Source organism: Haliaeetus albicilla, chromosome 1 (genome assembly GCF_947461875.1).
Source record: "Haliaeetus albicilla chromosome 1, bHalAlb1.1, whole genome shotgun sequence".
NCBI lineage: Eukaryota > Metazoa > Chordata > Aves > Accipitriformes > Accipitridae > Haliaeetus > Haliaeetus albicilla.
This window is the reverse complement of record NC_091483.1, coordinates 34,789,280-34,815,978: the sequence shown is the minus strand read 5'-3', so window position 1 is coordinate 34,815,978 and position 26,699 is coordinate 34,789,280. Positions and strand designations below refer to the sequence as shown.

General features: G+C 39.2%; 1 protein-coding gene across 2 annotated transcripts in view; it reads left to right on the top strand.

Annotated features, from left to right (window-relative positions):
* Positions 1–26,699, top strand: part of TNKS (tankyrase) — a 159,693-nt gene that overhangs the window by 120,085 nt on the left and 12,909 nt on the right. The window contains exons 10-20 of one of the 2 annotated variants that reach the window (XM_069784953.1): positions 1,189–1,280; positions 1,363–1,441; positions 9,651–9,822; positions 13,626–13,705; positions 14,730–14,875; positions 15,893–16,058; positions 18,756–18,975; positions 19,250–19,359; positions 21,918–22,106; positions 23,464–23,701; positions 24,430–24,512. In XM_069784953.1, coding sequence (XP_069641054.1) covers positions 1,189–1,280; positions 1,363–1,441; positions 9,651–9,822; positions 13,626–13,705; positions 14,730–14,875; positions 15,893–16,058; positions 18,756–18,975; positions 19,250–19,359; positions 21,918–22,106; positions 23,464–23,701; positions 24,430–24,512 — 1,575 coding nt within the window. Of the gene's footprint in view, positions 1–1,188; positions 1,281–1,362; positions 1,442–9,650; positions 9,823–13,625; positions 13,706–14,729; positions 14,876–15,892; positions 16,059–18,755; positions 18,976–19,249; positions 19,360–21,917; positions 22,107–23,463; positions 23,738–24,429; positions 24,513–26,699 lie in introns of both variants that reach the window. The other variant, XM_069784945.1, reaches the window with a different exon arrangement.

Genomic DNA, 26,699 nt, shown 5'->3' with positions numbered 1-26,699 from the left:
GCTTGCCTTTGCAAACCTTGGACATGCTCTGCTGATGAACAGCAGCATGGAAGCTTGAGTGGCAGTTAACTTCATAGTGAAGGCTGAAACTGGGCAAAAGATGATTATCAGTACTATTGCTACTTATTAGCATTCTGCTTGGGGTTTGTCTCATTGCAAAGGCTGTTGTTTTGCTATTGGAAAGTTTGAGAACTCTGTTCCAGGAGACTATCTGCTTTTTATGGGTTACTGGTTTAAAACATGGGTAAACATATAAACAAAAATACTCAAAACTGTCTGCTATTTCTCATAGTCTGCTATCTTGAGCCATCCAAACTTGAGACAAGCATTTCCGGACTGATTTTAAAGCATGATGTTCAGCTTATGTGGAACCATGCTTGTAGTTTGAGGCCTCAGGACTGCATTGGTAGGGCTGCTGTTGAAATCATGTCAGGACAGATTGAGTCTAGTCGCTGCAGAGGATCAAAGAAGCGAGCGCTTTGTTCCCCTCTTTTTTTCTGGGTGCCGAACGCACAGACAAACCAACAAGCAGACCCCAGCCACATTCAGGAGAATAGGTAAACCTAGCAAAGGGCTGTATGGTGTTCCCACAGGGGTAGGCTTGAGCATTGAAAGGTACTGTGTGAAAGATGCCTCTGTCTCATCGCATGGGAAAGAAGGTACTCTAAAAGAACTTTATTGCCTGTTTATTACATAATTTGTAACTGGGTGCATAACAGAGTTGCCAGTAGGTTAACAAGTTCAGTACACACTGAAATAGAAGAAGAAACAAAGCAACATTCAAAAGTCAGGTTAATCTGACCACAGCAGCAGAATCTTAATGGACCTCTTTGGAATCCCTCTGTAGAAAGTTAGGCTGTTTCAAGCCTTTTGTCTTTACCTCCTTTGTGCATTATGTGCTGGTTTTGTCCTGATATCTTGTTCATATAGTTGGGAACATACAGCTTTTTTCATAAGTGACAAATAGCTTTTAAATGAGAATTGTTTTTCTGAGTAGAATAATTTAGCGTTGATCAGTAGCTTGTATTTTGTTCAGTACGTTATAGTTTCAGCAGAAATATGATGGATTCTGTTTGTAAATTTTGTAGTCTGATGTTCAGCAGAATAATTAATGAGATGAAGTCATGGATCTTAAAGCTCTTTGTCATCTGTGTAGTTGAAATATAATTTATATTTACTTTTTTGCAGCACTGTGCTGTGGCCGCTGTGCATCCCAAGCGGAAGCAAGTTACAGAACTATTGCTCAGGAAAGGAGCAAATGTTAATGAGAAAAACAAAGAGTAGGTTTCTGAAATTTTTGTATTTTCCAAAGGACTCTGTCATACAAGGAATGTAAAACTAATTTTTTTTTTTTTTTTGTAGTTTCATGACACCTCTGCATGTTGCAGCTGAAAAAGCTCATAATGATGTCATGGAAGTTCTACATAAACATGGAGCAAAGGTAAATATGCTTAAATATATTTTATTTAAGCCAAAAGGCAAGAAGAAGGGTTATATCGGTCAAATACAGTGTTAATTGTTATGATAGTTGTTGCTTTTTCTTCTGTATGCCTTGTGCTTCTCCTGTTAACCTTGAACTGTGTTTATCTTAAATCAGTACAGGATGTTCAGGTCTTCTCTCCAGGTAACTGAATACAGGCTTTAGGAGTCTAGCTTACTTGTTTTTAATGAATCTTGCTACACATTTCTTATAAATGTGGTCATCTAGGTGCCTCTTGTTGCTTTATCTTGTTGGCTCAAAAATATCCAAAGTCTGAGTTTGCTGACACTGAGTTTAGTAGTCTAGTGCTGGGCATCCCTTAGCCCTTGCTTGCTTCTTATTCTCTTGGTCAGATTGTTTTGCCATGTCCTTTAGCCACTGATAGGTGCTGACCAAAGTAATTTGTGAGCCTATGGTGAAGCTTGCTCAGAAGCACATGGTTCAGCAAGTTATTAGTTAAAGGCAGAGGAAAGTATAACTTTATTTAGGATGTCTTTTAAGCATCTTTCAGAAGTATTTCAGAATGATCTTTCTCTGAGTTTTGCAGCAAACTTGACATTCATGGTAATGATAGACTTAGCTACTTAATTTTCTCAGAAACTCTTCTTGATGGGTACTTCCTTTGCATCGGTTAAAATATAAATGATCTCCTTATTTTTGCTTTTAAGGAGGCTCACATTACTCTCTTTGAGTCTTCATCTTCATTCAGGTAGCTAGAAATGAAGAAATATACCTGTAATAACAATCTAGTGTCTCACTCTCGGTGTGCTAGGACGTGCAAGCAACTTAATTGTATGCATAGTTAATACAAAGTCTTTTTATTTTGAAACAATGAATTGTAATTTATAAGCCTGTATGAGAGCTCACTGCCGGATTTCAGTAGCTGGTTCACTTCCATAGTACTTTAATGGCATCATACAAGAGCTTAACAACAATACCATGACAGAGTTTATCGCAATCGAGAATCCTGATGCAGTGGTGACATACCAAGATTTTTCTTGGGGCGGGGGGGAACAGGACCAGAGGTCTCAGTTATAGTCATTAAAACCATTCATTATCATTTTCCCAGATTCACTCTTAGTAGCATAGCTATGCACTGAAAGTGAAAAAATTTCATGTTGCCTTAGGAATAGATACCTCATGGCTTTATCGATCTGATTTTGCCCATGAATTCAGTACTGATGGTAGTTGGGTAGGCACTGAACGGGACATGCTGGCATTTCAAGTGTATTGATACCCAAGTACTACCTGCTTTGAAATACAAGGAATTTCTGTGTGCTGAGGGTTTCTGGAAGGACTGCTACTATACTGTAGGTATTTAAATTAGTGTTCCCTTGGAAATCTAGCTCTATGTAGCCAGGTTAGGAGCAAGCTCAAAGACTTCCTCCTTACTGGAATGGCTGAATTTTATTGTTTGTGTTAGTAGCACATTCTGATGATAGCTTGTAATTCTTTTATGTTCTGAAGCAGGGGTTCCTAAATCATGATCCGTGAGTCACTTGTGGATTGAGTGGTAGTGGTGAGTGGCCCACAGTTATCTACAGAATCATGCTGAGTGGTGTGTTCTATTGTTTTTTTCAGTTGGCAGTAAGCAAACAGAGGTACGTGGTGGTCATTAAAACCCATTCTTCATTCATGTCCTGGTATATGCTTGCGATGTTATTCTAAGGATAGCCATTCACATTTGTGATCTAGCAAAGCACTTAAGTGCATGGCAGGAGACCACTAAAATTTAAGCATATATTTCCGTACTGCAATGGATCAGGTCCCTCTTCATCAATTCCTTAGCTGTAAAACAGTACATAATGTAATCATGGTTTTTCATCAAAGGTAGGTCATTAAGGTTTACAAAGCACTTTGAAGTTCCCAGTTGGGATATGCTCTAGAGTATCAATTAGTTAACTAGGCATATTTAATCACTCTGAAATGTTTGGCTTGTTTGTATGTTATCATTTGACCTCTTGTTCATGCTTTGACTGTAGGCATTCAGTTCATCAGACACTCTTAAAATAGATATTTCTTTGTTTCTGATTGTTGGGACATGGCAGCTTCAATCCCTGAAGCATGATACAGGTTTTTGATTTTTTTTTTTTTTCCCCATTTTTTGTGTTTCTGGAAGCTTTTTCTTCCTGTTTACTCTTTTTGTGCCTTGAATTTTAGTTACTTCATAAGATGTAGTCAGATATACCAAGATCTTTGATCTTGTCTAGTCGTATTTTTTACAAGAGGGGGTTCTCGTGAGCTGGTGAATCTAGTCCCACTGCAATAGCTGCCTCACAGTGAATACCCATTTGTTCTTCGAACAACACTCTCCTGCAGTTTAAATACCTCTTTTCCATTTTGATACTTCCATTGCTGAGGTATTTTCAGTGAACAAACTAATCCTTCTTAGCCTTTGTTTTGGTAGGCTAAAAGCCTCAAACACTTAGTCTTCCCTCATAAGGGAACATTACCATTTCCTGATCATCCTTATAACCCTTCCCTTTACTAGCACCAGAGGAAATTTAGGAGCTCAGGCAACGAGAATGGAATTCATTCCCCCTCTGCCTTACATGATGGCACTTCCATATCTCTAAAGTAAATGCTGGACTAATGCATACTGGGATCATGTTTGCCTTTTTAATAGACACAGCACAGTAGTATTCAGACCCTTCCTGTAGTCTTGTAGTACACAGAGAATCTTGATTTTTTTTTATGCTAATTTTTCATGTTCATGCCCTTCAGCATTCTCCTGTGCCAAGATCATTAATGAAAATACTAAAACAAAATTATCCTGCAGCCAATCACTGAGCAGCCCTCCCCCTTTCAATATGTTCAGTTCCCATATGATCCCATATCAAATGCTTACTGAAGTGTGGATGGATGATACCTACCGTATTTTCTTTACTTTGCAACAATTTCTTCCATCAAAGGAAAGGTACTGTATAAGTCAGCTTTAATCTACCTTCTGGAAACCACTACTGATTGTAGGGAGAGTAACAATTTGAAAAAGAGGAGTAACTGGGGTTTCAAAGAAAGTAGAACTTTCTTCTTCTGAAATACAGTGCCAAAAGGCAGACAGCTGATCCACAAAAAAACATCCAGTAATGGATTTAGGAGACAAAGTCATGTAAGTTTTGTAGATTGAAAATCATTTGTGATTGTTTTAGCAATAGAGAAGAAGCTCTACTATTTTCATGAGGAACAGCTGTGATCTGTGTCAGACAGCAAAAGTGTAATAACATGTGAAGTATATATGTTTGGGAAATGGGCCGAAGCATGGTAAAGACTGCTTTAGGCAATTTGCTTGGGATGAACAAGAGGTGGTTCGTAGTCTTTGAACTGGATTTAATTATCCTTAATTTTATCACTCTGCAGATTTGCTGTTTGAAGTATGTCAGACTATAATAAAAAGTGAAAGACTGAATAACATGTGCCTCATCTAGACTTCTTTTACAGAAATATTTCTAAGAACGCTAGTATTGCCAAGAGTCAACCTATACCCAAAAATTGCTTATTTTGGTGTATCTTGCTGGCCGTTACTGAGGACACAGACTAGATTTGTAATTTGAACTGTGAAGAAGTCCTTGGTGCACATCACTTGTACATCAGCATGGTATATCTAAGCAATGCCTGTTCCATGGTCAGTGAAGATATTTTCATTAGCTTGTTACTTGAGTTTTCAGAATTAACTGTCAACTGTACATCTAAAGCACAGGTGAGAAACCCTGGGGTTTCTCAATTTTTGTCAAGAATGTTGATCATAAATGTCTGTGGTTTTAAATGCCATACCCACTTTTTACTTGTTTGCCTGAACTGCAGTGTGAAACAACATTTCACACCGCTGCTTATTTGATGTTGAATATCCTCAGAGTACCTCATGAAAAATAAAAGCAGAGGATCTTTAAAGAATCCTCAAACATAAATGATTTTTTTATTAGACCCATGAGCAAATCTTCAAGTGCCACAATTGTATGTTTGAAGATGGTCAAAATCCTTTATTTATAAAGAAAATCACTTGAAGGTGGTAAACTAATGAAAAAGTGACTTTCATCCTGTTTTGTTGTATTGCTAGATAGTTGGATACTTCTTATAACTAGCTCCTTGTCTGAATTTACAGATACATGGGAAATTTAATATGGTCAGAAAGACGTTCAGCTTTCTAGCAGTGCAGAAGAAAAGGATTAAAGTCTTTTCTGAACTGGAATGATTGTTGGAAAGACCTGCAAGCATGCAAGTTCACTGATATCTTGGGCAAGTGTGGAGATATTATTAATGCTATTTGTTTAACTGTGTTATGCTTCTAAACGATAACATTGAAACTATTCTTAAGCAAGAGAAAATGAGCCTTTCTAAGGTCGTGTTAGACAAATAGTGTCCCTAGTCATGATGGTAGCAGAAATGGCTTCATTTTGCTCTGCTTGAAGGACCTGGCTTTATGGATCTTTGCATAATACAATTATTTCTGTGTGTTGGAGTAGTGTGTTGACAGCCTTTCATGATCGTGGATTTGGCAATGGTCACCATCTATCTAGACCCACACAACAGACTTAAATGGTTGTGAATAACCTTGTTGTGTAATACCTTTGCTTCCAACATTTCAGGTAGAGGTATGATCTTCTCAGGAAAGAATAAGCATTAAAAAATTGTATTTCCTTTCAGAAATGCAGCAGGTTCTGGACTATGATGGTTAACAACATGAAGAGCTGTGTGATCTGTTGTGATTGCGTGGTTCAACTTTTCTCACTGCTTAGACATCCAAACTTAGTGACATTAATCTTAAGCTTTTATGCAAAGGGACAACTGTGGAACATATGGCTGGATCATTTAGGAGCTTTCAGAGTGAAACTAGACTTTTTTCTTCTTTTTTTCTTTTTTTTTTTTTTTCTTCTGACAGAGCTTGAAATTCACCAGCCTCTCTTCACTCCTATCTTGTTTATTGTTAGTGGTGCACAAAGACACAAGACATACCGCAAGTTGTCTTCAAAATAGATGCAGCAGGAGAGCAGTTAGAATGCTTGCATTGTGCAGGGAAGGATACCCTGATACTGGAATGGCTGGCAGAGCACAAGTTTCACATGTGATTTTTAGAATGTACATCTTCTAGAAAGATCTCACAGAGAAAATTGCAGTGCTTGGAAGCTGTTGCATTTTGCGCTGCTGTAGTGTCAAGGAGTAGTAGAATATTTAGGGCCTTTGATACCAACAGAAAGCTGATATGCTTATGATGTCTTGCAAAAAATGTTTCCTGAACAAGGCCCAGCTGTTGAGCTGCCACAAGGGCCTGGCAGCCAAGGGAATATTGCTGTAGCTGTGTACTCTGCTCTGAGACAGCAGCGGTGCAGGGAGGAAAAATCTCTTCGGTGTCTGATGATACACGACCATTTTGATTTCTTTACTGCATCTATCCAGGATGGGGAAGAGGAAATGAAAGGGATAAAAGGAAGGAACAGAAGGAATTCTGCAGTGGGAAATACTGTATAAGATGGTATCTTTCAATGAAAAGCCTTACTTAAAAACAGTTTTCCTTTGGTAACTGCATTCTGCTTTTATGTTGCAGTTTGAGCAGCAGAGTGACTGTTTTCATGCTAAACAGGGAAGAAACCAGATCCAGAGCCAGTGTGCTGTGGATCTAAAGCTGTCAAATCTGTCATTTTTAACTTCTTGCAGAAAACTAATTCATAAAGTAATTCAGAGCTGCAGCCTTCTAATTTCAGACTGCATATAAAGGGGACCAGTTGAATGCTTCTCGTTTTTTTAATTAGTGCAGCTGAAACAATCTGCCTTCTTAGCACACAAATAAGGCAGTACACCTTGGATATTTTACGTTTTGTCAAACAGAGATTAAACTTGAGCTTTGAATTTTAAAGGGCACATGTTTTTGGATGTCGTATTGGGCAGGCATATGTCTTATCAGGTTTGATTTCTATGAGAGTTTAATCTCAGTTTGTATTTCAATTTGTAATGCTCAAATTGATTTTCACTTGGAAATAAATCCTGTTGCTTTCAGCCTTAGTGCAGTACGTTCTTGGGTTGGTTTTAGACAAGTGCTGCATGATTGGCAAGAGCAGATCTGCCTCAAAGTGAACATACTCCACATGAAATTGCCTTGCAAAGCCTAATCTGCTCCTGAGGGAAAGAACAGCTTCATGTGGTGCATGTGTCCCTCTGTCAGCTGCAGCCCTCTTTGTCCCGGAAGTAAGCCGGCATTTCTTCAAATGGCTGGCATTCTTCTGCCATAAGAATTGATTGTTAGCAAAGATAATATTTGGAGGTGAAAGGAGACCTGCATACGACATGTGAGATGATGGATCTGATGACTCTGCCAGTGTTCTTTTCAAATTAATATTAATTTTTTTTCCAGGTACACAGTTGGTATTGAGTTGTGCAGTGTGAATGCCTTGCTGCTGTTCTTCAACAATTTGTTCAGTACAGAAACGTTTAACACAGGAATTCAGTGTTATGGAAGACGTTAACTGTGATTCTCTTTCTTGGGTGAACAGAGTGTTATCAGCTACTTTCAGAATCCACAAGTTTCATTTCATTCTGCCTTTACCATCACTAAACTTGTACAGCCCCAGACTTCTGCTTTTCTCTGTGCCCTTGTCAGTGGTGAAAGGTATCCGGTGTCCTGAAATAGATGAGGATCATCATCTGAACAAAATGATGGATTTGGGACATTCAGCATCTAGTTAATATTTATGACAGCAGTAAGTTTTTATTTAAAACAAAACTTTTAGTGAAACCCTATTAGAGTGACATGAGCTGAGCACGAGGTTAGAAGAAAGCAGAGCTGTTCTCCTGTACATCTTCCTGCAAGAGAGGTTTGTGATCTGAGAAATTCATGGTTTACCAGCCTGTAGAATTGTTCAGGGATATAGAAGAATTTCAGACAATATTGAATCACATTCTGCTTTATTTATGTGGCAGTTCTTTGTTCTTTCCTGTGGCTTGATATTGTTGTATTGCAGGTATTTTTCTTTAGTTTTTTGCCCTATGTGGTAGTAGATATTTTCTTCAGTTACCCCCCATAATTAAATTTAATTTAGTTACAGAATATGCATCTTATCCAAAATGTTTTTCACTAGTTTTCGTGGAAAGGTAGTAGGATTTGCAGGCTGCATTTTAGGTGAGAAATAACAAGCAAAACCTTTCTTCAGTGCCACCACAAAGATTTTGAGAAGGTAAAAAGGTGGGTTTGTACAGTAACAGAGTCTATTATGCATGTGGTTCACAGCCTGCAATCCGTAGGCTTGGAAACAGATAGGTTGTGAGTTGCTTGCAGAGAATATAGAGTAGTTCTGTATTTCATAAAGTGGTAAAAAATGCTGTTGGACATTTGCATTTAAATTTGTCATGAATTGCTGCTAGGCACAAAGTATCTTCTTGAAAGGTTATTTTCATGAGGGTTTTTTTCTGCTTTTTAAAGCTCTCTATTACTCTCTTCCTTTCTCTGATAGTGAACCCATGGAGATGCTTCCAGTTATTTAGATACTCTGTTAGATCTTGACAGACAGATAGGTTTCCGTTATATCATACCCTTGGAAAGCGATTTTCTATTTTGCCTGTTTGTACGGTCTTGTATTGGTTAGAATTATATCCAGTTGTACTTAACATTTCTGTAAAAGTACAAAAACTGAGGGGGAAATGGAGTGTTTGTATCTAACCTCTTCCCCACCCCACACACCCCCCTGCTTCATAGAACTCCTAATCTGACATCTTTGTTTTGCTTTAATTCTTGGTAGTGAGTAATGTTAATTCCCATTCTGGGGATGACAGATGGTAATTTCCTTAAAGCTGGAAGATCTTTGAATTGTTTGGTTAATTATTTACCTCTTTCTCTTCTTCTGTGAGAGTTTTGCTTTTCTTGCACAAGGTTGAACTTCATTGAATTTGTCAAAAGCTTGATAGCTTTTTTAAGTATGGTTTCGGGGTTCCTGTGTTGTCTGTTAGCCATGCAAACAAATAACCTGTGTTGTTAAAAGACAGGAAAGCATCTGTGGTAAATTACCTTTACATTGGAGTGTTTACCTATTTTGTCATTTGGTTTTGTTTAGTTGCAGTGCAGAGGGATTGATAGATAAATTTGCATGCTGGAAAATTCTTGTTATTGCTGCTCCTATTAAGAGCAGGGACAGGTGCAGGCTTTTAATTATAACTGTTTTATTTCATATTGCTGTTGATTTTTCAGATGAATGCACTGGACACACTTGGCCAAACAGCATTGCACAGGGCTGCGTTAGCAGGTCACTTGCAAACCTGCCGACTCTTGCTCAGTTACGGCTCTGATCCCTCAATCATCTCTTTACAAGGCTTCACAGCAGCACAGATGGGAAATGAAGCAGTGCAACAAATTCTAAGTGGTGGGTAAAAATAAAGGCTTGTGTATTTGAACTTCAGCTTCTCCCTTTTCTTTACAGCTGTGGGTGTTATTTCTTTTTCAATGCAAGAGACTTGCAGTAGTTTTCTCATCCTCCTTTCTGCCATTGTGTGCACATACCTACAGTATGTACTGCATGATACTTTTCAGAAGAAAACCACAACAAAACAAAAAAAGCCCTGCTCAATTCAGTGATTTTGTGCAAATTGGGAAGAAAATAAACATCTTGTGGATTTAGAGCATGCTGCTGTACAGGGAGATTGTAGGAAGGCAGATGTGAGGAGTTTGGGGTTTTTTTGGTAGCAAGTTCTAAGGCAGTTGGCATATTGCTAAACATGTGAGAAACCTTTTTTTTCTCATCAGCCACTGTTAGGTACTCCATACTTTAGCAGTCACAAGCAGAGTGTTCCTGGCAGAAAATTACTGATAGTTGCTAAACTGTTTGAACTTTTACTTCAAATCTCTTGCTTGTCCAGCAGAGAAAGATTTTTATTGAGAAAGGACTCTGGGTACTGTTTAGATAACAATGTGTTTATATCTTGCATTAAAAAGGTAAATAGATCTTTGAAGAGGGTTCTACTATTTTTCATATAAGTGCTTGAGAGTTTGCATCCTCTTACCCATGCCACTTTTGAATTTTTGCTAGTAGGGAGAAGAATAATTGCTACAGTAGCTACTACAGATCAAGTAACTTACCTTAACAGTGAGATATGCATGTAGTCGAAGAAGGGTAGATACCCAGATAGAAGAGAAGACCCATGGTAGCTTCATTTCCTTCAGTGTTTTCAACAGTTGATTTAAAAGAGGCAAAATAAGAGGCATTTTACAGCAGTGCAAGGAAGGACTATTTGAAGCGTACCCATGCCTGAGACATAGCTGGTAACATATAGCTGGTTACACGAGTAGCATTACCTGTTTAAAGGATGCACGTGACTGTACATATGTGTATTGAGAGAGAAGAATGTTAGCTATGAATCAGAAGAAAGTAAGCATATCTCCTGCTGTTAAAGAGAATAGGAGTTTGATTTTAAAAAATAGTAAACTTACAAGTATTCTGAAAACACTGATTTGATTTTCGATTAAAAATTCATTTTCACTGATTTACCTTTTCTAGGAAAACTAATTTCAGATGTCATACTGTACTGCTTTTCATGGGAGATGTAGCAACCTTTCTCTTACATCCATGAAGGTGTTCAAGACTGACAAACTCAAAAGCTGAAAAACATGCATGTAGCATAGGGTTGTTGACATTTTGTTCTCTGTATTTCAAAGCTAGTAAATGAATGCTGAAATCATTTATGGAATATTACTGTGTGTTCATTTTTGTAACATTGGGTTAAAGAAATCCTTTTTTTAAATGTTGGAGTTGTTTGATAGTGATTTTTACCTGACTCATGAATTCGCAGCTTAAAATATTTTCCGTAGAGTGTAGGATTTTTTTTTTCTCACACTTGATTGCTAAGCAACTTCCCAAGTGTGAGATAACAACCATGAAAACAGCTTTCTGATGGCATAGTGGCCAGTGGATACTACTTTACTCTAGCTGCTTGTGATTTTGGTTGCAGCTGGTAGGAGTACGGCCGTGTAATGTAAGAAAGCTTGTCAAGTGAGCTTGTTAATTTTTTCATATGCTCCTTAGAAAATGCTGCTAGTTTTGCTTTTCTTGGAGAGTAAGATTTGTTTTGTTTCTTTGCTCAGTGCAGCCTTTTGGTACTCAAGTTCTAATCTAGTGGAATTGAAATTTCGCTTTCCTCTAGTAATTAGATTGTGTTTATGATTGATTTCCTTTATTACCCTGACCAAAGTCAGGGTCTTGGCTATCTTGTGAAGATAAGGACAGGTGTCCAGAGAAGAAAGAAACAATTGCTAAGGAGCAGAGCTTTGGATCCAGTATAGAAATTAGCCTCATCTATTCTCTCCCTACCTCAGGATGCTGAGGTGGTAGTGCTGTTGGGGAGAGCAAGGGAGGGCAAATAACTTAAGATGAAGAAGGTGTGAGCTGAAATCCTAACCCACTCCAACAACAGGAGTTTGATGCATGCTATACTCTGCCCACGGTCATTCACATTTGTATCAAACCCCTGCTTGCCATCCTTCTCTTGCGGCATGTGTTTGAATCACTTAGAATCATAGAATCATTTAGGCTGGAAAAGACCTTTAAGATCATCAAGCGCAACTGCTTGCTAGTGCAACTGCTCCAGGAGATCGAGGTAGATTAGAGGAAAGGAGCTGGCAGCTTTGTTTATGTTAAAGATGCCGCTATTGCTCTTCCCTGAGCTTTCTCAGCCTTTCCTTCACTGAGAGCTTTTCTTCACTTAACAGTTGAGCTTGTAGGAGTTGCTTCTCACCTCCTTCTCCTCCTCTTCTTCCTGCAGTGAGTATGGAGGCAAGGAGGTAGCAAAAGGCCACAAAACACTGATCAAGAAGAGAAAATAGGACTGCATTAGGACATGCTACTTCAAAGTGAATTGATAGGTTGATGTCCTTCTGTAAAGATGGCTAATTAAGAAAACAAGTATCTCTTTCTACCCGTTTTCCACTCCTGTGATATAGTCACAGATTACATTGCAAAGTCAGGAATTGACTAGATTCTGCAGAGACTGTATTAGTCTGTAAGAACGTCTCTGCAGTTTTCTCTCGGGACATAGTACCAGTTCTCTACATTTAAAGAAGTCTTTTAAGTATTTTTGATGGAGTTGCATGCCCATCTAGAATGAGTTTAGCCGGTAACAGCACTCTGACTTTCTTACAGCGTTCTTACAGACAATTACAACTCCAAGTTCACCTTGCCCCGTTTGTTTTGCATAGGCAGTCATTTCTGTCACTGATCAGGCAACATGCTGCCAGAACTTCTATTCCATAAATCCTTGAGCTTGAGACAAGTGGCTTCTACAGTAGAAAGCAGTTTCTATTAAAAATGAAGTGATCAAGATTGTCTTTTCAGCTCCTTTTTGAGCAACACTGAAGAGCTCTAGGGTCAGCTAATCCACTGCTCCTTTCCAGCCAATTCTTCCTCTTCCCTCACTGCATGCTTGCTTTCTCACAACCATATTTCTAATGAGAAGTATGGTAAAGAAAGTTTTGAGGCCAAACCCTGTCATTGTCTTACCTTTTTCCCTCTTTAAATGACTGTATCTCTCTAAAGGTCTCCTTTTAATCACTATGTCATTCTTCTGATTCTGTTTTGAATCACTCCATGTTTATAAGAAGGGACAGGACCGATCTCATTGTCACTATGAAGTGCAGTATGCAACTGGAGAATCGTAAAGCAGGCAGTCACCATGGGGCCAGAGCTAACTTAGAAATCCCATCCTCTTGTCACTGCTTTGTAGTACGAGACATGTCACAAGTGCAGAGTGCAAAGGCTGTCATTCATCTGCTGAATTGAGCACATTTAACCCTGGCTGGGCACTGGCGCCTCATGCAGTTTGCTGAAATTATTGAGGAAGGTGCTTTTGAATCTGTCCCAGTGAGCATGTAGATTTCTCAAATGCAGAAATGGTCATTTTTACCATACACAGGATTAGCAAAGCATTGAAATTCCATTTGGCAGAATAATGTCAACTCTACAGTCTAAATCTGACTGGTTTACACTGAAACTAAGGTTCCATATTCAGCTGTTTAGGCAATATGAACTTGAACATCACAACTCCAGCTGCATTTTTACAAATGACAACAGACTGTTTCTGCCCACTCCCCCACCCCCAGTTTGGAAAATATGTTGAGCACAACCTAATATAACTTAATGATCCTAAGTAATCCTAAGCCATCTTTTTCCCTATGTAGAAAGTACACCTGTGCGCACATCTGATGTGGATTATCGGTTGTTAGAAGCATCCAAAGCTGGAGACTTGGAAACTGTGAAGGTAGGTTTGAGCAATTCATGTTAATTTTCCACTTTGTATTGCTGTGCAAGGCTTGTGGAAGCCTCTGCTACAAGAGTTGTGGAAGTAGTGCCCAGTGGATGGTAAATCATAAAAAATGGGAAGGCAAACCTTTTGTTTTTTTTTTTTTTTAGATAGTAGTGCATTAACATGTGCTGAGGTGTTTCTCTTGAGTTTTTGGTTGTTCATTCTCTCAGTCCTTCACACAGTCATGTCATTGATGGACTCAGATGCAGTGTTGCAGATGCAGCTGTAATTCTTTGAAGTGGACCCTGTGATCCTCAGCCTCACAGTTTAGTAGAAACAAGCCTCAGGTGCATGTTTCAATCAGAAGGCAAGCAAAAGATAGTGTTAACAGGTAGAAAATTTCACATTTTAAGCCACCCTTAACCTGAAGGTGAAGGGTCAGGCTGTGGAATCCCAGCATCACAGGAAGATTTGATCTTGTCTTTAATACTTGGTCTGTGTGCAGAATAGCCTGCAGATAGACTGTTCTGCATGTGTTCTTACCTTGAACTTCAACCTGATACATATTACTATTCAAACAGCAGTAGTTTTGTGCACCAGCAGCTCCTTTGACTGCCAAGCTCAATATTTGTAGATTTCTGAAGACAACACAAGCTGGAAATGGTAACATATCTGGAGAAAGTTACATGGCCTTGAACCTGGTGCTTGATGATTTAGAGGCTCACCCTTTCTAATACATTACGAATGTCTTCATACAGCTTCTATCATTTAAGTCTTGTTTGTTATAGGAGTACTTTCAGCCACAAAATTAGACCAGCTTTTTTTTTAACTTTGCCTAAGTGGGAAGAAATTTCCTGAAACCTAACTTCTAAAAATTTATATATAATAATAAATGGATCAAATTTTGTGTTGAGGTGTTTGGGGGTGATAGTTTGGGGTTTTTCTTTTGGGGTTTCGTTTGTTTGACTGGTTTGGGGGGGGTGGTATTTGTTTGTTTTAGTTCTCAGCTAGATTTTGGGTTCTTCTTTTGTCTTTGCAGCAACTTTGCAGCCCTCAGAATGTGAATTGTAGAGATTTGGAAGGCCGTCATTCAACACCACTGCACTTTGCTGCAGGATATAACCGCGTATCAGTGGTGGAGTATCTGTTGCACCATGGGGCAGATGTGCATGCCAAAGATAAAGGGTACATTTCATTCCGTGATATGCTCCACTATTTTCTATTAGTGTGAGACTTCTACCCACCTCTATTCATTTTTGTTTCGAATTTCAGTAACCATCATGTTTGTCTCTTGAAAATTTGTCTCTCTTGTTTCTTCTTGTCCTGCATTGTTCCTGACATCACTGTAGGGGGATTTATAGACCATTAAGGCAGACTTATCTTTCTGGCAAAGCCATTGTCAAGTACATTTCTGCACTGTAATACATATGATCCTTTCCTTCCCCCTTTTGCCCATTTTGGAGGCTTTGTTGTGCTTAAAAGGAGCCTCTAAGTTATTTCAGGTGATCTAAAATTAGTTTTGAATTGCATGGGGTAAAATACCAGGGTTATCTCTGGTTATTTTTCTAATTCTGTTAGTTAGCTTTTATTATTAAGTTAGTTATTTATTCAGTTAAATGATACGAACTGTTTACAGGTTTTTGCATTATTTGCAAAGTAATCATGTAGAATAGCATGATTATGTTTGATCTTTTACTGCAGTATATTGGTTCGGGGTGGGATAATTCATTTCCAATGCTAAAACATTTCCAATACTGAATTTTCAGGCTTTCCCTGAAAGAAATGTTTGAGTATCTTTCTGTATCTATCCGGTGTGCAGTGCTTACTTATAACTGTACTTAAAACCCATTGTATAGTGTTATATCTTTTCTGAAATTTATACTCAAATATCCAAAGTCAGAACACAAGTGATTCTTGCAATTTAGTTTTTGGCTGTTGGTAACAGCGTCGAAGTTACTTGCTTGTGGAAGTATTAACACTGGTGCTTGCTAAGTATTTAAAAGTCTCATGGATGAGAACTGAAGGAGGATAGTGAAGTTTTAATTCATGTTTTAATAGCAGGGAAATAAAGCCATGAAAATCAGAAAGACTGAAAGATACCAATAATGTCTGGTGGAAGTGGGAGTTTTATCTACTAGAAATTTGTATGATTGCATATTGGATTTTGTTTTCTGTAGCTATTAATACTTTCTCTTTGATTAGTGGCTTAGTACCCTTGCACAATGCCTGTTCTTATGGACACTACGAAGTGGCTGAACTCTTAGTGAGGCACGGTGCTTCTGTCAACGTGGCAGACCTGTGGAAATTCACTCCTCTGCATGAAGCAGCAGCAAAAGGAAAATACGAAATCTGCAAGCTGCTTTTAAAAGTATGTGATCTGAAGTTCAGATGTGTCTTTAAATGTATATATGTTTATTTTTGCTGAAGATTAATTCATTAATGCAAAGTTAATTGCATTCAGTGAGTTCTTTATGGTGTCTTTGAATTCATTTTCATCTTAGAATTGTCAGATGCTTTCTTGTGTAATGTCAGTTCACTTACAAAGAATCATCAGTACAGTTACTTTTTCCAGTACGTGTATTAATACTATTAGCCAAGTAGGACAAGACTCTCAAACTGGAAAAAGCAGCTGAATTTGTGTAAAAATATGAAAACCCCACCTTATCCTATTCATCCCTTTCTGGAACAGTTACTGCAGTTAAGTAAACCTTTGTAAATACTTACACAAGAGTGTGTTACAGAGCAATAACTGAGGGTGGGTCCTAAATGGTGTCTGGCATGTGGGAAATTTAAAACTGTTATGTTAATGTATAATCAAGCTCCTGGAAGAAATGCATATTAATATACTGTGGAATAAATATTCATTACAGTTAGTGGAAGAACCTGTAAAAAGCATGAGGTAATGCCAGTATGTTTCCAGTGAGAAACATGAGTTTGAGAGACTTCTTAACATAAGGTCATACCCTGCCGTGGGAGGGTAAAAGAGGGTGCTAGAGTAGAATTTCTTGCCAATCCTATTTCCTGTTTTAGCCTTGCCTACTTCATGTCTCTCTGAAGGACAGCATTTAAAAATAGGAGTAAGTCAGAATATGGATAGTCTTAAAATGATGAGGCTTTTCCTTGTCCACTTCTCTCTTCATTTGCTGCTGCAAAGCCCCACTATTTCCCTCCTATCTCATTAATTACTTCACTTGATTACCAAAAAAGCATTTGGGGGGGTAGCACATCAGTCAAAACACATTTGCAGTAGAAACCAGAAGATTTCAGTAGTCTGTGGAGTAGGCACAATGATGGCCCTGGCAATAACAGCTGAGTACAGGTGTTAGTTCAGGCTATAGGAGCACTCATAATCCCTCAAGCACAGTGTTACTTTATAGACTCTGCAGGTCTCTGGAGTTTTCTGATGATTCCACTGGGAATGTAGCCTTTTTTTGTGTTCAAAGGATCGTGAATGGATGTAGGACAGGAAATAGAAAAGTGCTGAAATCCTTCTTTTAGAAATCACTCTTGCACAAGAGCTAAATATGCCCTTAAGGAGACACCATTTTGCAAAGGCTCTGGGTGTCCATGGATATATGCTCACGGTGCAGTTTCCTCAGGCTTCTCCTGCTGTGTCTCTTATGCCAGCTGGCAGTGCTGTCACTTCTGCTGAGCTGTGGATGTTGAGCTTGACTCTTCCTGACTTGTGCACTTTCTGGCCTGTTCTGCTTGAAGAAAGAAATAAAAATATACAGGCATTTTGGAGAGACTTTTTTCATCACCTTTCTTTAAAATTACCACCTTCATTTGTTTCTGTGCCTCTGAAGGGGTCTCAGAAGACATTGCCTCTTCGTTGTGATACTTACTCTGGAGAGTATTTGAATAGTTCCAATTTTGATGAGTTTTAAATTAAGGGATCTAAGGTCATATCTTGGAGAAGTCATTGTAGTTTAAAAGGCTTTGTGCAAAGAATGCTGTCTTCCCAAAAGCACCACAGATGTGGAACTGGTTCTGTGTAATCAATACTCTGTCCCTTTCTGTCCCTTGCTCTTTACCCTTTACATCCAAAGCATTGCGGTACTGCTTCCAAATACAAGTCAGTCAGTTCCTTCTGCTCTTCCCATCCCCAGCTCATTCCCTGTGGCTAACACAGAGTTGCTGGCATCCTCAGTGAGAAATGGCAGGGTAGACTTGCTGGCAGGGGTTGGACCACTGTGTTTGATTATTCTGAAGGGTCCAGCCAGAGAACTATAGTGCCAGCAGCTGCCTCTGCCTTATCTGTCTTTGTTTTTTCCCACTGCTGCTGAGAGTGATGAGGGAAGGAGCTGTCCTCCCACAAAATTGTACATGGACATGACTCACACCATATGCTCTATGTAGATGTATGTTCCTCCTTGTCCCGTGCTCCAGTACTGTATTCTTATCACTGGCTGATCTGCATGTTTTACCAGCACAGGTATATTCCAGCAGTCATCCAAATCCACTTTCTCCACTTTCCCACCAAAATGTTTTCTTCACTGCTTTCCAGGACCTGTAAACATCTTAAGATGGTGCTGTTATCTATTGGAAAGTATAAAAATGAGTATTTTTCTTGTTCCCTTCTGAAACAAGTGCCTTTCAATAGCAGGGTGGCATTTAGTGAAACTTGGGGCCTGGCTTCAGTAGCTCAGAAAGGTGTGCTGAGGAAACACCTCTGCCAGCCAGTTTGCAGAAGGGAAGGATTGACCAGCAAGGTATTTGCAGTTGGCTTTTCTTTAGCACCTGCTGTGACAGTAGGGTGTAGCTATATACAGCATATGCTCCTGAACCTACTTCAGTTGCAAGTAGAGCAGTGGCAGCTCTCGCAGAGGGCTGCTATTCTTCCCTGTGGAGTTGAGATTCACACAGCTGTGTTGCAGACTAGTGCTTTAGGCCTCATCCTCTTGCATTTATTCTCATGTGCCTATTAATCTATACAGTTGTTGCTTCATGATTGCAGGTTGGCAAAATCACCCGCCTCCTATCTTGTGCCACAAAATAGTGATACACTTAGGTGCACTGTTCTGCTCATGGTTATGACAGTAGCATTCCACTTTGCTCTTTGCAGCATGGAGCTGATCCAACAAAAAAGAATCGAGATGGGAACACTCCTCTAGATTTGGTGAAAGAAGGAGACACAGATATCCAGGACCTACTGCGAGGAGACGCTGCCTTGCTAGATGCTGCCAAGAAGGGGTGCCTGGCACGAGTGCAGAAGCTATGTACTCAAGAAAATATCAATTGCAGAGACACCCAGGGAAGAAATTCAACACCACTACATCTTGCAGGTGGGTGACTCACTGGGTTTTGAAGGCTTGTATATTTATGATAGGGCTACAGAAGTTAATCACCAAAACCAGGATTGGTATAATAAGACTTTCACAGAGGATTGTCCTGTACAGCGAGTTGTTAACTATGGCCGCTGTGTTTCAGGAGGTAATACAGTTACTAGGAAAGAGGAGCTTTTGCAGTTGAAAAATTGCTTTAGCTTTTCTGTCTAATAATTTTTGTTTAGTTTAGCTCTCCTAATACCTGATTTCATTTCCTGTGCCTTTTCTACAGCTGGTTACAACAATTTGGAAGTAGCTGAATACCTTCTTGAGCATGGTGCTGATGTTAATGCCCAGGACAAAGGAGGATTAATCCCCCTACATAATGCAGCATCATATGGGGTAGGTGCAGGCATTCTTGCCATGAGTAGACCAACAAGGAACTCCTTAAAGTCATATCCAAAACCAGTTATTTTGCAACTGTCTTGCTGTGAACGTAGTTCTGGTTTTGATGGCATGAAATACTTGTTGGGCTAAGTTGCTGTTGTGAGTCCTGTTTGTAGTCCTACAGATCTAAATAAGACACAGATTCAGGTGTGCTGTAGCAGTTAAAGGCTGTGGTTTGGAAAGATCGCTAGAACGTAGCTTTTATGCAGACAAGCAGATGCATGGCACTGAACAGTGTTAAATTTGGGGTGACTGTTGAAACAGAAAAGACCTCAAATTGTCACTGAAAGACTTGGATGGAAGGAAGAGAACAATACCAGGGGATTGTGCATTAGGTGGTGACAGGGAAGTGGAGGCCTGTTACAGCTGGTCTCTGGTGGGGAGCTATTGCTAAAGCTAGAAGTGCTGAAGGGCTGCTGAGTTTGTAGTGTGGGTGTCCTCCTGGGCAAGCTGTCTGCTGCAGTGGGGGTGCAGTGGCTGATTCAAACCATTTTGGATGAGGCAGGCCCTCCTTCCTCCGTATAGGAGGAAGCATCTGTGTGCATATCAGTTGCACAGATGCCTGATAGATTGCTTATAAGCAACTGCTAATTGTAGATGAGGCGAGAAAGAGATCTTTTGCAAATAATTGTACAGGCAGTGCTTGAGAAGCTCCTAGCAGTGTGCTTAGTCAGACAGAGGACATGAAGCTCAAGTAGTGTTTTTGATGGTCTCATGATGCGCTTTGTCTGTTGCTACCTGGCCCCGACACAAGAAGAGTAAAGTCTGGGAGAGATGATTGTAATGCTTTCGTTTGAGAACCAAATGAAATAAGAAGTACAGTGTTCACTTTGTTTTTAAGGAGAGCATATCAATGAAATTCAGCCTGCATCATTTGCATTGGTCCTCTATGTCAGTCTGGGATCCCAGTGTCTGAAAAAGCAAAAAACTCCAAATCCTGCTGAAGGTTTAGAAATGCAACACAGAATTCTTTTATGATGCTGGGTCCTAATACCAAGCAATATTGTTCATCAGCATCTGCCATAAGCATTAAATTCCCAGGACCTTGCTTAGATCTAGAGATATGTTTTGTTGCAAAGATTGTGTTCTTTCTTTTCAAGCACAGGAAACCCAAACACACTTTTTACGTGAAGGCAAAACATTCCTTACTGGCACAGGGAAATATAAGAGATTGGTTCAAGCTGATTATCACTTCTAAAAAATCATAATGCCAATCTAATCTGGTTGCCTTACTTTCTCTAGAAGTTAACGAGGCAGCGTTTGGTGCTTTTCCATCAGCTTATTTAGTTAAGACTTGCTGTATACCTTTACTGTGGCGGCCCACACTTCTCTCTGAGCTGTCATCAGCCCATTCAGATCTCTGTGATGGGAGGCAGAGAGGAGATGAGCACTGGTTTCACAAGTTCATAGCTGGCAGGTTTCACAGGCTCAACCTTTTCCTCACAAAGTATCTTCAGTTCTCCCACCAAGTACTTCATGCTGTCTGTCCCTCAGTAGGGTTTCATGTGGCAGAAAAGTCACAGGAGCATCAATTGCTTTAAAAGTTTGGCAGGGAGGAAAAATAAGGTCGTCAGTCTTTTCAAACCACACTTATCCAGAGAGCAAGCCCTTTTACAAGAGCTGCTAAGAGTCACTTAATTGCCATTGAGAGAAAAAATGAAATCCATTGGCAAGTCTTTGCACTTCTGCTTACAATTTCAGTGTTTCACACTCCTACCTACTCATTTTGGCTACCTGCTTTTTTTATATCTTAACTGTATCGCACAAGTAATTTTACTGGTCAGAGGCAGCGAAAAATTTTATTTGCCAGTTTTCTGTTGTCTTATTTAACTTGGGTGACTTCAAGGATGGGATATTGATAGAAGCGTGGGGTTATAAGATCATTACTTTTACAGCCCATGTAAAACAGTTGTCCCCTTAGGACACTCATAATACATTCTATCAATTAGAGTCCTCTCAAAATACAATTGGAGAAAGAACAAATCTGTGCTGCCATGGATGGGTTCAAAGTCTTGCAAGGAAGAAATAAAGTACAACAAAGATTTCTGTGTGCAGACATTTAAGTGGTGGCTCAGCAGTACAACACATTGATCTTTAGAGCTTCTAGTATCATATCACAGGTGTTACAGCCCTGTAAATTTGTCATGCTGGTTCAAATTTGTCTACAAATATTTTGACAGTTAACTCTATTGGTTTTATGCTGGATCAAATATCATGTCTGCTGCTGCAGCTGACACAAACCTAATGCTATGTACTTGGGGTGATTTGGCAGAAATACAATTCTGTGCCTGATCCCAATTACACATGTGCTGGTGGATGATCTGGTAACTGTGGAGCTGCAGTATAAAGTGGTACCTGAAGAGGTGTGCTGCTACATAGACACAGGAGGTAGAGAAGTGAGTTAAAGGAAGGAGAAATCACAGGGGTCTGTAAGCACCATTACCTCCAGCACAAAAAAGGAAATACATGTTTCACAAGTGTCACATTGATTGAGATGTTCTTGTGTTTTCCAGCATGTGGATATAGCAGCACTGTTGATCAAATACAATACATGTGTAAACGCAACAGATAAATGGGCGTTCACACCATTGCATGAAGCTGCACAAAAAGGAAGGACACAGCTCTGTGCTCTGCTGTTAGCTCATGGAGCAGATCCAACCATGAAGAATCAAGAAGGTCAGACACCACTAGACCTGGCAACAGTAAGTTCATGTTAGTGTGCCAGCCACAGACTGCTCTGGAGGATTGCTCTGCATATTAAATGGCTTTCTATGGTTCCATGGTGTCAATGGTCCTCAGCTTTTGCTGCGCTGAGGTGGAGGGAGATGAGCACCTCCAGGGTGCCTGTTTGTGACTTTTTTACCCATAGGTCTAGGCTTTTTCCTTTGCCTGAGATTGTAATGTGGCTCGTGGTTTAAGGTTTGCTTCTGCTTAAGGATTCGCTCCTAGGATCAATCCTCTCATTGCCAGAAATAACCTATCTGAAATGTCTCCAGTGGTGGTCAGCCTGTGTACCGTTGGTGATTATTTCTTTGAACCTAGGAGGAAAATCAGATGGCTCTTTAGAGAAATGGGATCATTTAGAGGATGATTATGCTCAGTGCCTGCATATTACCTCAGTTCTTTTTTGTCTAACTCCAGAACAGTATTCTAAGATTTACAGGTGGCTATCAAACTTTTTCTAAAACTGGCATCCGGAACCTTTCTTGTTAGTGGTGGCAGTGGCGGCTGGTTAAAAAGCCTAATAAGGTTACATAAACATGATGTCCCAGGTTAACTAGTCTTGATGGAATAGATAATGCAACCAAATTGGATGCTGTGTCTGGTTATAGTGTGACTATCTTTTAAGGCCATTGATTGATTTATGGAGAGTTCAAGAAATATCCTCCAGAATAATCTGAGCTCTAGAAAACCTGCTTTGTGATGAGGGATACAAAAACTCTGTCATTTCTCTGCGGGAAAATAAGGATGTCTTAATCATGTTCTACAAGAACATGCAAGGAGGAAATTCTTGAAGATGAGGGTCCTGCTTAATTTAGTCAACAAAGGCTAAATCCAATTGTTAGCTAAGTTCATGCTTCTCCTGTATCTCCTGTCTTGTTTTTCTATTATAACACTGTAAGATGTGATTATAGCAAAAGCAGTGGTAAAGTCTTTCCACTGAAACCTTGATCCAGTGCAAAATGCTTCACCAGAAGTTGAGCCTGACAGAGAAATTATGAGGTGGCATTGCCCAGCATAGGTTGTGAAGGATTTCAGATAAAGTTGCTGCATTGGTCTTCCTGAATTTAACACCTATAAATTCATTTTGCCAGAAATGAAATTAGATGTACATTCTTACATACCTTTAGAAGTGGGGAGAACTCGGTTCACCTATGTCTGAGCAGTGAATCAGAGTGTTTTTGCAACCATGAATTCCCATGTTACAAAAGTTGGCATTTTTCTTTTTAATGGGGCAACAGAGCAATCAATTAAAATAAATTCAAAGAAAAATTCTTTCCAGAGATTGGTGAGTTGTGATAATAGAACCTCATGTTGAATGTTCTTTCTGTTTTTCAGGCTGATGATATCCGAGCTTTGCTGATAGACGCGATGCCTCCAGAAGCTTTGCCTACATGCTTTAAGCCTCAAGCTACTGTTGTTAGTGCCTCCCTGATCTCACCAGCATCTACGCCATCCTGCCTCTCCGCGGCCAGCAGTATAGATAACCTCACTGGACCACTGGCAGAACTAGCTGTAGGAGGGGCATCAAATGCTGGTGATGGAGCAGCGGGAACTGAAAGGAAGGAAGGAGAAGGTGCATTTGCTGCTGGACAAGTTTACATTGCCAGAAGTACAGTAGCTTAGTATCACAATAGGCCTTGCTTTATCTGAAAAGCATTTGTGACTAGCCAGAAAATATTGTACAGCTTGAGCTGTTATCTGCATCTTAAAGTGTCTGATACTTGCTCTGTTTTCATGTGCTCTGCCAGGAGCATTGTTGGCTGTTCATCTATGTTTTCGATCAGTGATTAGGTCTGGCTACAAAGGCAGATCTGATTAGGTGCCCAGATGTTCATTGTTGTTTTTATGCAGAAAATCCAATGAGAATTATTTTGATGAAGGAATTATGATTGTGATGGCTGGGGGATTTTGTTAAGGCTTTTTAAACCCTTTGGTTAGTATCTGGAATGCATGCTTTATGTCAGCATCTAGGTGATTACATAGTGAAAATACACCCACCTTTCCTTTCCTTCTCTTTGCCATATGAGCCTGTATTTGCCACAGATCATTCGTGCTTCTTAATAGTTGATTCTGAGGAGGGAACAGTGATCAGCTTTGCACTGAGCTTTCACACAGTGGAAGTGGATTGTTTATTGTAGACATAGACAAGTTGATGGTAAAAAGAATCAGCGTTTGGAATTTTGATGTTAGAATCAGTAGTATTGCTTGATTATTTGTTTTTTAAGTTGTTGGTTTTTTTGGTGGTTGGTTTTTTTTTAATTCAGGTGCATAGGATATAATTACTTGTTTCTTCTCTTACAGTTTCTGGTCTCGACATGAACATTACCCAGTTCCTAAAAAGCCTGGGTCTTGAACACCTTCGGGACATCTTTGAGACAGAACAAGTAAGTGGCAAGCCTTGTCTCTGTTTGTATGTTTAAAAGAGAGACTAATCTAATAAATGTGAGTGACATTTACATTCCCTGATTGAAAAAGGGAAACAAAAAAACCCAACCTCACATCTACAGGAAAACAAATATGTCCAAGAAAACTGCAAATTAGTTGCCACATACTTTATGGTGAAGTTGAGAAACCTGTGAAAATCTCTTTTGCTGTTTGATTCAGATATCCAGTGTCTTTCACTTTCTTATACATACATGATGACTGTCAGTTTGGCTTGTATTCTGAGAGACATTGGACCTTGTGAACTTTGAACATGATGGCTATAACAAAGTTAAGTTGGAATGTCGCCTGCACTTGTCCTTCAGCAGTCTTGATATCCAAACAAGCCTTTTGCTGCCTGTAGTGCTGCATGTAGCACTTTGGTTAGATGTAGGAAACCCTCCAGTTTGACCATAAGCTGAAATAAAAATCCAGTTTACCAGGGCTTAGTCACACTAGAGAATGCAGAAACTGGATTTCCTAATAGGTTAGACTATAGTATTAACTGGGGTTTGCAGGGCTACCAAGTTTCAAATGGAATTGAGAGATGGGGGGGGGGGGGGGGAACTGTGGATTTATCAATAATTCACAATACATGAAAAGAGTACAACTAATGTAACAGTTTCTCAAGCTTCCATTACTTCTTAGAGCAGAAGTACCTCTAATGTATTTGTGGACTCTTTTTAGGTACCGTTTCTTAAATTTAACGTGTTACAGTTAAATAGAATATTTGTTTGCGTGAGTGCGATGGACACAGCAGTGGAAGTGAAAGGTGCAAGTGCAAGAAACTGGATTTGATGGTTTGGGTTTTTTTCCCAGGCCTCTGCTGCTAATCTTTTATGAGGGGCCAGGAAACAAACATTTGAAATGTAATGTGTTGTCTACAGGAAAAGTTCCAACTGTTTCCATGAAAGGTTACAGGAGATATCTCCTCAAAGTTAAAATGCCATATAATCTTTGTCCCCTTCTTATATATGACGCATAAGCTCTTTTCTATTAAGAAGCAAATCAACCTATATTCTGTTCACGTTTCTTTTTTATTATTTTTCACACTTTCCTGTTATGATGCTGGTTTTGTTCTACTTTTGCTTCCTTAACTCCTAACCTGTTTTAAAGATGTTCCCCTGCTAATAAGATTTAATAGTGCAAGTTGGATTGACTATATTAATTCTTCATTTTTAAACTGTTTAACTCCTCTTATAAGTTTCTTTCTAGTGAAAACAAGCTCATCTTCCTTAAGCTTGTTGGTTTAGGCTGCTTTTTCCAAGCACTGCAGTATCTTCATGTGCACTTTTTCACCTTGGCTCTAGTCTCTTACTCATACTGGATCTGTGCTGATGCTTTCTAATATCTGGGTTTCTTCTGTATTTTTTTCATGTTCTGCTGCATGTGATGAATGTCTTCAGTGGCTTTTCTACAGCAATCCCAGTGGGGTTGTTTCTTGCTCAATTGGATGGATGTTCAGTGTAACTATTAATTCCTTGCTTGAGTTGCTTTCTTTTGAATTAATGATATTCAATTTGTAGTAGACAGAGTTCACACCTGCAAGTCCAGTTGTGCTAACATTCCAGCTTCTTTTGAATCCAGTTGTATGGTTTCCCATTATTTGCTGAGCTTCCCATTCTAGTTTAATGTCTAAATTTGGAAGTAGATTTTATGTAATTATCTCCTCCAGATGAAATCTTTGTTTTTCACAGAATCACCTCTATGCACTATTGCTTTATAGTAATAAAAATGTGTGCTTTATTTAGCCTTTAAGTCCTGTTCTTTTAAAAAAAAGTTTATTTGACATCATGTTTTATTACCTTTTCCAATAATCTTTGTGACCTTGAAATTTAAAAAATTTAAAAAATTGTCAGGTGATTGTAGATATGTTCATATATTGCAACCAAATGAATAGTTTTATGTGTCATCAAAATGTTAATTATTGCCAAAAATAGTGGAATAGTTGAGCATGACTTAGCATAGCTGACCCACTGGTTTGATACACATGCAAGTGCACACATGGATATATACACACAGTAATAGCACACACCATAATAATGTTGATGTGAAACACACTTAATGTTTATTAGTAAACTTACAGAATACCCATTTCTGTTTGTGTAGTGAAAATAATGAATTGCACAACAATGTGAAACTTTGAATGT